This window comes from Rattus norvegicus, chromosome 15 (genome assembly GCF_021556685.1).
Source record: "Rattus norvegicus strain SHRSP/BbbUtx chromosome 15, alternate assembly SHRSP_T2T, whole genome shotgun sequence".
Classification (NCBI taxonomy): domain Eukaryota; kingdom Metazoa; phylum Chordata; class Mammalia; order Rodentia; family Muridae; genus Rattus; species Rattus norvegicus.
The window spans coordinates 49,618,074-49,631,357 of record NC_141548.1 but is presented as its reverse complement, the minus strand read 5'-3'; the positions used below and the strand labels follow the sequence as shown (position 1 = coordinate 49,631,357).

Below are 13,284 nucleotides of genomic sequence, written 5' to 3'. Positions count from 1 at the left end.
AGACTAACGAGAGGACACAGAGAGTGTGTCCAAATTAACAATATCAGAAATGAAAAGGGAGACATAACTGCAGATTCAGAGGAAATTCAAAAAAATCATCAGATCTTACTACAAAGCCTATATTCAACAAAACTTGAAAATCTGCAGGAAATGGACAATTTCCTAGACAGATACCAGGTACCGAAGTTAAATCAGGAACAGATAAACCAGTTAAACAACCCCATAACTCCTAAGGAAATAGAAGCAGTCATTAAAGGTCTCCCAACCAAAAAGAGCCCAGGTCCAGACGGGTTTAGTGCAGAATTCTATCAGACCTTCATGGAAGACCTCATACCAATATTTTCCAAACTATTCCACAAAATTGAAACAGATGGAGCACTAACGAATTCCTTCTATGAAGGCACAATTACTCTTATACCTAAACCACACAAAGACCCAACAAAGAAAGAGAACTTCAGACCAATTTCCTTTATGAATATCGACACAAAAATTCTCAATAAAATTCTGGCAAACCGAATCCAAGAGCACATCAAAACAATCCTCCACCATGATCAAGTAGGCTTCATCCCAGGCATGAAGGGATAGTTTAATATACGGAAAACCATCAACGTGATCCATTATATAAACAAACTGAAAGAAGAAAACCACATGATCATTTCATTAGATCCTGAGAAAGCATTTGACAAAATTCAACACCCCTTCATGATAAAAGTCCTGGAAAGAATTGGAATTCAAGGCCGATACCTAAACATAGTAAAAGCCATATACAGTAAACCAGTTGCTAACATTAAACTAAATGGAGAGAAACTTGAAGCAATCCCACTAAAATCAGGGACTAGCCAAGGCTGCCCACTCTCTCCCTACTTATTCAATATAGTTCTTGAAGTTCTAGCCAGAGCAATCAGACAACAAAAGGAGGTCAAGGGGATACAGATCGGAAAAGAAGAAGTCAAATTATCACTATTTGCAGATGATATGATAGTATATTTAAGTGATCCCAAAAGTTCCACCAGATAACTACTAGACCTGATAAAAAACTTCAGCAAAGTGGCTGTGTATAAAATTAACTCAAATAAATCAGTAGCCTTCCTCTATACAAAAGAGAAACAAGCCGAGAAAGAAATTAGGGAAACGACACCCTTCATAATAGACCCAAATAATATATAGTACCTCGGTGTGACTTTAACCAAGCAAGTAAAAGATTTGTACAATAAGAACTTCAAGACTCTGAAGAAAGAAATTGAAGAAGACCTCAGAAGATGGAAAGATCTCCCATGCTCATGGATTGGCAGGATTAACATTGTAAAAATGGCCATTTTACCAAAGAGATCTACAGATTCAATGCAATCCCCATCAAAATACCAATCCAATTCTTCAAAGAGTTAGACAGAACAATTTGCAAATTCATCTGGAATAACAAAAAACCCAGGATAGCTAAAACTATCCTCAACAATAAAAGGACTTCAGGGGGAATCACTATTCCTGAACTCAAGCAGTATTACAGAGCAATAGTGATAAAAAAAACTGCATGGTATTGGTACAGAGACAGACAGATAGACCAATGGAACCGAATTGAAGACCCAGATATGAACCCACACACCTATGGGCACTTGATTTTTGACAAAGGAGCCAAAACCATCCAATGGTAAAAAGATAGCATTTTCAGCAAATGGTGCTGGTTCAACTGGAGGTCAACATGTAGAAGAATGTAGATCGATCCATGCTTATCACCCTGTACAAAGCTTAAGTCCAAGTGGATCAAGGACCTCCACATCAAACCAGATACACTCAAACTAATAGAAGAAAAACTAGGGCAGCATCTGGAACACATGGGCACTGGAAGAAATTTCTTGAACAAAACACCAATGGCTTATGCTCTAGGATCAAGAATCGACAAATGGGATCTCATAAAACTGCAAAGCTTCTGTAAGGCAAAGGACACTGTGGTTAGGACAAAATGGCAACCAACAGATTGGGAAAAGATCTTTACCAATCCTACAACAGATAGAGGCCTTATATCCAAAATATACAAAGAACTCAAGAAGTTAGCTGGCAGGGAGACAAATAACCCTATTAAAAAATGGGGTTCAGAGCTAAACAAAGAATTCACAGCTGAGGAATGCCGAATGGCTGAGAAACACCTAAAGAAATGTTCAACATCTTTAGTCAAAAGGGAAATGCAAATCAAAACAACCCTGAGATTTCACCTCACACCAGTGAGAATGACTAAGATCAAAAACTCAGATGACTGCAGATGCTGGCGAGGATGCGGAGAAAGAGGAACCCTCCTCCATTGTTGGTGGGATTGCAGACTGGTACAACCATTCAGGAAATCAATCTGGAGGTTCCTCAGAAAATTGGACATTGAACTGCCTGAGGATCCAGCTATACCTCTCTTGGGCATATACCCAAAGGATGCCCCAACATATAAAAAAGACACGTGCTCCACTATGTTCATCACAGCCTTATTTATAATAGCCAGAAGGTGGAAAGAACCCAGATGCCCTTCAACAGAGGAATGGATACAGAAAATGTGGCACATCTACACAATGGAATATTATTCAGCTATCAAAAACAATGACTTTATGAAATTCGTAGGCAAATGGTTGGAACTGGAAAATATCATCCTGAGTGAGGTAACCCAATCACAGGAAAACACACATGGTATGCACTCATTGATAAGTGGCTATTAGCCCAAATGCTTGAATTACCCTAGATGCGTAGAACAAATAAAACTCAAGACGGATGATCAAAATGTGAATGCTTCACTCCTTCTTTAAAAGGGGAGTAAGAATACCCTTGTCACGGAATAGAGAGGCAAAGATTAAAACAGACACCGAAGGAACACCCATTCAGAGCCTGCCCCACATGTGGCCCATACATATACAGCCACCCAATTAACAAGATGGATGAAGCAAAGAAGTGCAGGCTGACAGGAGCCGGATGTAGATCGCTCCTGAGAGACACAGCCAGAATACAGCAAATACAGAGGTGAATGCCAGCAGCAAACCACTGAACTGAGAAGAGGACCCCCATTGAAGGAATCAGAGAAAGAACTGGAAGAGCTTGAAGGGGCTCGAGACCCCATATGTACAACAATGCCAAGCAACCAGAGCTTCCAGGGACTAAACCACTACCTAAAGACTCTACATGGACTGACCCTGGACTCTGACCTCATAGGTAGCATTGAATATCCTAGTAAGAGCACCAGTGGAAGGGGAAGCCCTGGGTCCTGCTAAGACTGAATCCCCAGTGAACTAGATTGTTGGGGGGAGGGGAGCAATGGGGGGAGGATGGGGAGGGGAACACCTATAAAGAAGGGGAGGGGGAGGGACTAGGGGGATGTTTGCCCGGAAACCCGGAAAGGGAATAACACTCGAAATTTATATAAGAAATACTCAAGTTAATGAAAAAAAAAAGAAAGAAAAGAAAAAGAAAAAACTGGCATCACGAAATGTGCAGGCAAATAAATGGGACTAGAAAACAATCAGCCCAAATGAGGTAACTCAGATCCAGAAAGACAATCAAGGTCAGTCAGCATTGGAGATGCTTCCTTCTGCACCACTAGAGGGCAACGTATAAAGAGACCTAAGGTCAGGCATAGAGTGAGAAATTTGAAACAACCAGCCCTAAATGAGATCCTGTTCCTCCTTTTAGAGCTCAGGGAACCAGTAGAGGAAGAGGTGCAAAGAGTGTTAGAGCCAGAGGGGAGAGGGGACACCAAGGGAAAAATGCCTCTAAGTCAACATGAGCAAAGCTTCTATGAACTCGCTCACAAAGACTGAGGCAGCATGCACAGGGCCTGCATGGGTCTGTACCAAGTTGTCTGTTATAGCTTCCTATTTAATGTTTGTATAGGATTCCTTAGTGTTCAAACAAGTGGGTCTCTTATTTCTGTGCCCTCTTGTGTGTTCTTTTCTTCCTGTCTGTTTGTCTTGTTTAAATTCGACGTTATAGTTTTTGTTTTCTCATATTATATTTTATTTTGTTATATTTTAGAATTATCTCTTGGAAGCCCATTCTTTTCTGGGTGGGAGGGGAAGAAATGAGAGGAAAAGAGGGAGGGGAAACCATAATCAGAATATATTATTTGAGGGGGAAAATCTATTTTCAATAAAATGGGAAAAGGAGAAGAAACTTCTCACAGGAAAGAAAATGGAAAAGTTATTTCTATTGCTGTCTTGATAGAAAAAAATTTTGGGGCAGTCTTATCTCAAATGAACTCTCTCTTTACGCGCGCACACACACACACACACACACACTCTCTCTCTCTCTCATACACTCACACACACACACACACACACACACACACACACACACACACATACACTTCCTTTTTGCTGTTCTTATCTTTCTGCCAAGTCTATCATGTTTTTTCCATGTTCCTTCCATGCAGAGGATCTGGCTTTTTTCCAGTTGCACAGTTGTCATTGTTCCCAGATGTTATTGCATATTTAACCCTCACTTTCTTTAATAAGATGAAAATAATGAAACTGATACTTATCTAAGGGAATATGAACCTTAAGGTCTATGCATAAATATGATTCTGTTGTTCCAAAATGATCTAGGGATGAGAATATGTCATAGACAGGCCAAGGCTCATTTTTGTTCTTACTGAAAGATCAGCTACACTTTGAGAATGGTCATATTTTCCCACTAAGTTGAGACGTTTACATTCACACAGGAGGGTGAGTCTAGAAATGCAGCTGTTCTTGTATCTTAGCACCTGGTGTGTTGGATTTGATTGTTGAGGTCATTTGTAAGTATCATTGTAGCTGGTATCAGCCATTGCTTCCCGTATGGAAAGCATAATGGTACTGGTTTTTCTCCTTCTCGATCTGCATAGATTCCACATGCCTACAGACTTCAGCTCCTGCAGTCGTGACAATTACAGACGATTTCTTGAAGAGAAATTATCTCATTGCCTCTTTAATAGTCCTTTGCCTTCAGATATCATATCCACCCCAGTCTGTGGGAACCAGTTATTGGAAATGAATGAGGACTGTGACTGTGGCACTCCCAAGGTACTTCTAGCCCTTTACAATAATCCAGTTTATTTAGCAATTGTTAAGTGAATACATATATTATGGCCCACCATAAAACTGAACTTCTGGGGACTTTTGGATAGATGAGTATTTTTCGGGCTAATATGGGGTTTGCAGAGCTCAATATTTCTTTATCTTCCTCACTAGATCCCTTTCCATCCTTACTTTGCAACAACCCTCACCATTATGGACCTTTTGCCTTCATCCATAGCATTCTGGTTGAAATTCTTCTGGTAGCTCAAATGACTGTATGTCATTGGGCATCACTTTAGGCATAACAATATGGCACTATTTAGAGAGAGTAAATCATTTGCTCCTCGGGGCTCACAGATCTGACTAGAGTAAGAGTCAAGATCTAGTCCTGAGTCTTATTTATTGACTCTCACACCCACTTGCAGCATGAATTGGTGTCACATATCCCACATCTGTCAAGACCCAGACATCACAATCCCTGTCTAGGTCTCATCCTCTTTAAAGAGCAGCCAAAATTGGAAGTAGGATTCTGCCCTAACCCCATTATTGTATTTGACAGGAGTGATGTATGATTTCTTCTGAGGATTAGCTTTAGAGTAACTTCAGAATAAGTTTAAAGATTTATTTATTCTATCTTCAAAGGTCATCTTCCCCTGATGGTGTTTATATTTAAATTAAGGAAAAAGTAGTTTTAACTCTAAAACCATTTCAACAGTTGAGGTCTTACTTTTTGATAGGAAACTTGACAGGTGCAATATAATTTGCCTGAGGTTCTAGGTTCTCTAGCACCTCTGCAGAAAGGGTTTGGAGTTTGGATCTCTCAAAAATACCAAAATCAAAATAAATTATATTGCTTTCATGGGAGTCCAACTATTTGACATTGTCCCTGACAAATCTGTTGGACACCATTAGTGGTTATTCTGGGATATGTACTAGAATTGAATTAATGGACAAAGTATGTATGTCAAAGACTAAATTAACAACATTCAGTATCTATGTTGAGGATGGAATTGACCTGAAGATGAGATAGAAACATAACTGATGAGTTGTGTTTAATTAAGTTGGAATTTTCTGAAAACTATCTTTTTCCTTTTGTTTTCTTCATATTTCATCAAGAAAAAAGAACCCATTGATAGTCATATGAAGGGCTTGAGGGAAATATATTTGTTTAAAAGACTAGAAAGAATATTTTTGTTAAAACATGTAAGAACAAGTCAGGAAAAAAAGAAAAACCAATCCACTAGCTGCTCGGATGCTTTCTAATAATGTCTTGGTTTATTCTTCTTGTACTGAAGGAGAATTTTAAATGATATAAAATAGTCAGTATATGTGACAAATGATCTATATTATGAATTGGACTCAAATCATCTGTGGCTGATATTTCCTAGGAGTGTACCAACAAATGCTGTGATGCAGAGACCTGTAAAATTAAAGCAGGTTTCCAGTGTGCTTTGGGAGAATGCTGCGAGAAATGCCAAGTAAGATCTGGATGTTTCATCTTTTATAATTATGATTATTTTTCTATATTAATGTTTCAGTGATTATGTTAAGTCACATAGGCAAGACAGTGTTCTTCTTTCTTGAAAAACAAAAACTCAATCTCTCACTGGGTACTTTACAAATTCAGCCAGATACCTGATAATGCAAATATCATTAAGATATAATCTCATTTTCTTTTGAGTTAATGGAGTCTTAGGGCAGAAATTGTGAAAAATAGGAAGTTTCCTATTAGTGACAGCCAAGATAACCCATGAGAACATTATGCAAGTAAAAGAAAAGAGAGTCAGTGAGAAATGCTGCATTCAGATGGCAGAGTGCTTGTCTAGCATTAACAAATTATGATGGCTCATGTCTTTAATCTCAACATTCAGGAGGTGGAAGTAAGAGAATTAGAAGTTCAAAACTATTACTAGCTGTGTAAAGGGTTCAAGGCCAGTCTGGAATACATCAGACCCCATTTAACAAAAGAGTTGACTGTGCAGATACAGAATAAAGCCATTGTTATCAGTGGTGGAAAAATGAGGGACTGTTGGCTAATGAATCAACAGGCAGTTATATGGGATTAATAGAGCTGGAGGTCTAATGTACAACAAACATATGTTGCCTACATGTAATATAAAAATAATGGATACTATAGTGGAAGTCTGATGAGAGTGGATTTCAGATGTTCTCTCTATAAACATACACATAAATGCAAAAAGGTAACTATTGGAGATTGGTGTTAATTTGCTGACCATAATAATTGGTTCACTATAGAAATGTGCATACACACACACACACACACACACACACACACACACACACACACACCAAAATGCCATATTGTTCACCTTGAATTCATACAGTATAATCTTTGAGAAACCAACATGAGCAAACATGGCTAGCTCAATGCCAGCCATTGGGAGTTTCTCTTTCTACTGCTTCTCATACTGCACCCAGAGCACATCATCTTACAACTGCTTGTATTGATGGATCTGTTAGAAAAGTATTTTAAATTGCCTGGAGTTTCTCCCATCTTCAATCATAGCTCAAATTCACAAACACATTATTTAAATCTAAATTCAAGTGCTTTCCCTCACAACATGGAGGAAAAGGAAGCAGAGATCTATACTGGAGAGATCAAAGGGCACTTTACATGGAAAAAAAATTTGCCTACCGGGAAGCAAAATGATCTGATTTTAGATATAGATTTCGACACCAAAAGAAAGCATGTCTAAATAATAAGAGAGTGTGGGAAGGGTTGTGTGGTTTGTTGTAAGAGAACCAAGCTGGCTGGAGCTGTGGGAACTATGTTTGGAGGGTTGGTAAACTTTGGCTGCAGTTTTGGTCTGATCTTATAATCAATATTAAAACAGTGAAAGTTGTTTGGTGTGTGTGGTCTGTGACTACTCACACAGCTAGCAAAGAATTGTCCTCCTTTGATTTACTGACATAGAAGAGGAGTTTGTTTTATCAAGGTTTTTCTAAGGAAGTAAGAGCAAAATTGATGGTACTGTTGCAATAGAATTCATATAGTAAAAGGGTACTTGGCTATTTCTCTTTTTTCACAATACAACATTCCATAACAAGAGCTGAGAAGAAATGCACTACTCTGGGATGAAAAGATTGAAGGAAACTTGATGCCTGGGAAAGTTTTGAGGTATGCGGATCTGCTGTTGGCAGATCTGTCTCCCTTTCACTTCACTAGTGAATCCTGAATTTACAGACTTAAATCTTGTAAATCATGACAAAGAAGCATTCAACAAAGGGAGAGAAACAACTCCCCGCATGCCATCTGAAACATTGCCCAGTGTGCCTCTTACATTACTGTAAGTTTCTCTAGTGTCCATATCAGAATAAGACTGCAAAAACTAATTCAAAAATTAATTGTTCGAAGACTCAGAGTATGGCCAACACCAGCACAAGTGACATGACATGGATGTAGTGCAAAAATGAATCACAGTAAAATTATGCCATGGCCCCGAAGACTAAATGGTTGTTTGTATTAATCTAAGGTGTTGGGGCAAAAGGCAGGATGACACATATTCCCTACTTCTGTTTCCTTGCAGCTTAAAAAGCCTGGGGTTGTGTGCAGAGCAGCAAAAGATGAGTGTGATCTGCCTGAAATGTGTGATGGTAAATCCAGCCACTGCCCAGTTGACAGATTCAGAGTCAATGGCTTCCCTTGCCAAAATGGGCATGGCTACTGCTTGAAGGGCAACTGTCCCACCCTGCAGCAGCAGTGCATGGACATGTGGGGCCCAGGTAAGGATCTGTATTTGTTACATCTTTTACTACAGTGATAAAAATGCCTAAGGAAAGAAACTTAACAAAATGAGGGTTAATTTTGACTCTTAGTTCCAGGGGAAGTCCTTCAGGAAGGAGAAGTCAAGGAGGCAGTTGGTTATATTGTATCCCAAATCAGGAAGCAGAGGAAGATGAAATGAGTCCAGCTTTTTCCTTTTATGCAGTCTGGGGCTACAGCTCATGGATGATGCTATCCAGACTCAAGGTGGACTTTCACTCCTTAGTCAAATATTTCTGGAATCATCCTCATCCATATACCCAGAAGTGAGTTTCCATGGCAATCCCAACAGTCATCATGTTAATAAGGATGAGTGTCACAGGGACAAATTCTTCTCTATCAGTCTAGTAACAGGGCTTGACTTTGGCCAAGGAATTATCCCATTCCTCCTAGAAATGGTGTCACTTCTCAAAATTACAAATAAATACCTTTAACATATTTAATTAGAGGTTTTATACACAAGTACACTGTATTTACCTCAATTCCACCTCTTCTTTAATCTAGCTCCTCTCTCACTCTCAACTTGTATTATTCCCCCACCCCCATTTACTGATTCCATTTAGTGCTGCTCATGCATACATGTGTTTAAGGTTAACCACTTGGTATTGCATAACTTATCAGTAATGAAAACTGGTTCTCCCTCCACAGCCTGTAATTCTTTCATCTAGGAATGGTGTCTTGTGGATTCTCTTATTTCCATTGTGTGTTGCATGATGTGGTCATTATGCAGACCTTTTGTAGACAATGGCATTGTTGAGATTTTATGGGGTCTTATCTAGAAGGCACTATCTTGCAGCAAACATCTCAGTCCTTTGGCTCTTGTATTTTTCTGCCCTCTTTTAAACAATGTTCCTAGAGCCTAAAGTGTAGGGATTGTGTTGTAGGTGTGCTAAGGATAGGGATCCCATGGCCATGGTCTTAGTCAGGGTTTGTGTTCTTGCACAAAACATCATGACCAAGAAACAAGTTGTGGAGGAAAGAGTTTATTCAGCTTACACTTCCACATTGCTGTTCATCAGCAAAGGAAGTCAGGACAGAAACTCATACAGGGAAGGAACTTGGAGGCAGGAGCTGGTACAGAGGCCATGGAGGTTGCTGCTTACTGGCTTGCTTCCCCTGGCTTGCTCAGCTTGATTTCCTATAGAACCCAGGACTATTAACCCAGGGATGGCACCACCCACCATGGGCTAGGCCTTCCCAACTTGATCACTAATTGAGAAAATGCCGTACAGCTGGATCTTATGGAGGCATTTCCTCAAGGGAGGCTCCTTTCTCTGTTATAACTCCAGTTGTGTCACGTTGATGCCAGTAAGTCATGCATTCCCTGCATTTTGACCATATTTGTATCTCTGTAGTAGCTTCTGTCTGTTGTAAATTTTTTTAAAGCTTCTTTGATAAGGGGATGAGAGTGAGAGTTGTTAATGAGTATAAGGATAAGTGTTTAGAATCAAGTTAGATGCTGTATTGATTTAGAATAAATAGTAATAGTAATGTCTCCTCTAGTGTGTATAACCTTTCTAGATACAAATTATTGATAGTATCAGGCATGAATTCCCTTGTATTGAACTAGCTATTAAGCCTAACTAGATATTGCTGATTATCCCCAAAATATAAATGCCATTACTGCACCATTGGAAAAATCCCACTGGGCTGGTCATTGTTGTGGTCAAAGGAACAACAGCTCCCTTTGCAGCTTGTAAAGCATCTTCTGATACTTCTGAGGGAAGGATTCTAGGTCACAGGGACACATGTTGTATAATATTGCTTAAGAATGTGTGTGTTGGTATGCACTCATTGATAAGTGGCTATTAGCCCAAATGCTTGAATTACCCTAGATGCAGAGAACACATGAAACTCAAGAAGGATGACCAAAATGTGAATGCTTCACTCCTTCTTTAAAAGGGGAACAAGAACACCCTTGAGAGGGAATAGGGAGGCAAAGTTTAGAACAGAGACAGAAGGAACACCCATTCAGAGCCTGCCCCACATGTGGCCCATATATATACAGCCACCAAACTAAATAAGATGGATGAAGCAAAGAAGTGCAGACCGACAGGAGCCGGATGTAGATCGCTCCTGAGAGACACAGCCAGAATACAGCAAATACAGAGGCGAATGCCAGCAGCAAACCACTGAACTGAGAATGGGACCCCCGTTGAAGGAATCTTAGAAAGGACTGAAAGAGCTTGAAGGGGCTTGAGACCCCATATGAACAACAATACCAACCAACCAGAGCTTCCAGGACTAAGCCACTACCCAAAGACTATACTGGGCTCCAACCTCATAGGTAGCAATGAATAGCTTAATAAGAGCACCAGTGGAAGGGGAAACCCTTGGTCCTGCCAAGACTGAGCTCCCAGTGAATGTGATTGTTGTGGGGAGGGTGGTAATGGGGGGAGGATGGGGAGGGGAACATCCATAGAGAAGGGGAGGGGGAGGAGTTAGGGGGATGTTGGCCCAGAAACTGGGAAGGGGAATAACAATCGAAATGTAAATAAGAAATACTCAAGTTAATAAAGATGGGGGAAAAAAGAATGTGTGTGTGTGTGTGTGTGTGTGTGTGTGTGTGTGTGCTTTTGTAAGAAATTGTGTAACACTGAGCAATAACAGATAATCCAGGAGCCATAGATTATTTATGAAATACTCTAGTGACCAGCAACAGAAATTCTCTTGGAGTTGTAGCTCAGGGTATATCCCATAGAATCCCTTCATTATTACAAGCTATTGACTCTGAGACCTTGAAGGTAAGACTTATTGCTGAGGATTCCATACACTTCAGAACAGGAATGGGAGGAACCAAGCTGGATGAGGGCATCTTTTTAAGACTAAAAAAAAAATTAAATGTAGCAAATAAAGACAAAATTTTACTTTCAGACTGACAACTTTTTATTTTAATATCTGTCTGCCATGCACTCAATGTTTGAGACATACTTTTCAAAAGTCATTATTTAACCTCAAATTCAAATTCTTTTGTGCACCCAGAAGTGACAGTGGTGTTGCTGGATGGGCCATAATCTCAGATGGAAGACAAATGAATAGATGCTGTAGAATGCAGAATAGCAGTGAGGAAACGAGACATTTCCGTGATCACTTCTGTTCACTGGAAGTTTAGTGGCCACACTAAGGGAATGGTAATACTGGCTTTAGAATAAAGTGTTTTATAAAGATAGCTGAAAAGATTAAACCCAAATCTAAACTGAACTCAAAAGCTTCCTCAGAAAACTAACTTTAGATGTACAAATGTGCTCACTTCTAGGTGAAATCTGTAAAGATCTTAACTCCTGGAAGGACATAGTAGCAAATTGCTTATCAAGGTATAGATAGGAAATAAGGAGCCATTGGTCCAAGGTTACAGAATTCTACACAATGAAAAAACACAACATTTAAAAAGAAAACAGCTTCTGGTTTCTGCTTGTGCCCTGAGCTGAACTGGTCCCACAGATCTCTGTATCCAAATCCCCTGGGGGAGAGAGCTGGGCTCTCAGAAGTTTAGACAATCCTGAGAGCTCAGAGGAGATAACAACTTCTGCTCACATTCCTGGCCCGAGAGGAACCCGCCTAGTGCCCTCTGTGCCCTCTGGGCACATGAACCTAGGAGCAGTCAGGGGCAGGAACTTCCCAGTTTCTGCCTGCACCCAGAGCTGAAAGCAGTTGCCAGGAGTACTGACACAACTGAGAGCAGAGGTAAGATCAACTCTTCTGCTCTGAGCAACCCACCTGGTGGCCTCAAGACACACAAACACCGGAGCAGTTGGAACAGGACACTTCTGGTTTCTGCCTGCATCCAGAGCTGAACTGGTCCATCAACTCTCTTTATCCAGATCCTGCTGAAAGAAAACAGGTCTACAGGAGTGTTGACACACAGGCTTACAGGAGGGTCAAACCACTGTCAGAGACTCCAAGACAAGCTAACACCAGAGACAGTCTGATGGCTAGGGCCAATGCAGGAACCTAAGCAATGGAAAACAAGAATACTTGGTATCATTAGAGCCCAGTTCTTTCACCAAAGCAAATACTGGATATCCCAACACACTGGAAAAGCAAGACTTGGATTTAAAATCACATCTCATGATGATGATAGAGGATTTTAAGAAGGACATAAAGAATTCCCTTAAAGAAATACAGGACAGGGGGGTTGGGGATTTAGCTCAGTGGTAGAGCGCTTGCCTAGCAAACGCAAGGCCCTGGGTTCGGTCCCTAGCTCCGAAAAAAAAAAAAAAGAAATACAGGACAACACAGGTAAACAAGTAGAAGCTCTTAATAAGGAAGCACAAAAATCCCTTAAAGAATTACAGGAAAACACAATCAAACAGGTGAAGTAATTGAACAAAACTATCCAGAATCTAAAAATGGAAATAGAAACAATAAAGAAAACACAAATGGAAACAAACCTGGGGATAAAAACCTAGAAAAGACATCAGGAGTCATAGACACAGTATCACCAACAGAATACAAGAGAAAGAAGAGAGAATCTCAGGGGCA

General features: G+C 40.1%; 1 protein-coding gene across 28 annotated transcripts in view; it reads left to right on the top strand.

Moving 5' to 3' along the window:
- The window catches only part of Adam28 (ADAM metallopeptidase domain 28), a 124,912-nt gene that overhangs the window by 24,733 nt on the left and 86,895 nt on the right, over positions 1–13,284 (top strand). For 27 of the 28 annotated variants that reach the window (XR_015637921.1, XR_015637928.1, XR_015637930.1 and 24 more), the window contains exons 12-14: positions 4,847–5,024; positions 6,407–6,496; positions 8,567–8,762. Coding sequence is in view for 14 of the 28 variants with exons in the window: in XM_087585287.1 (XP_087441413.1) it covers positions 4,847–5,024; positions 6,407–6,496; positions 8,567–8,762 (464 nt within the window). In the remaining 14 variants the exon portion in view is untranslated. Of the gene's footprint in view, positions 1–4,846; positions 5,025–6,406; positions 6,497–8,566; positions 8,763–8,855; positions 11,630–13,284 lie in introns of those variants that run through there. The other variant, XM_087585299.1, reaches the window with a different exon arrangement.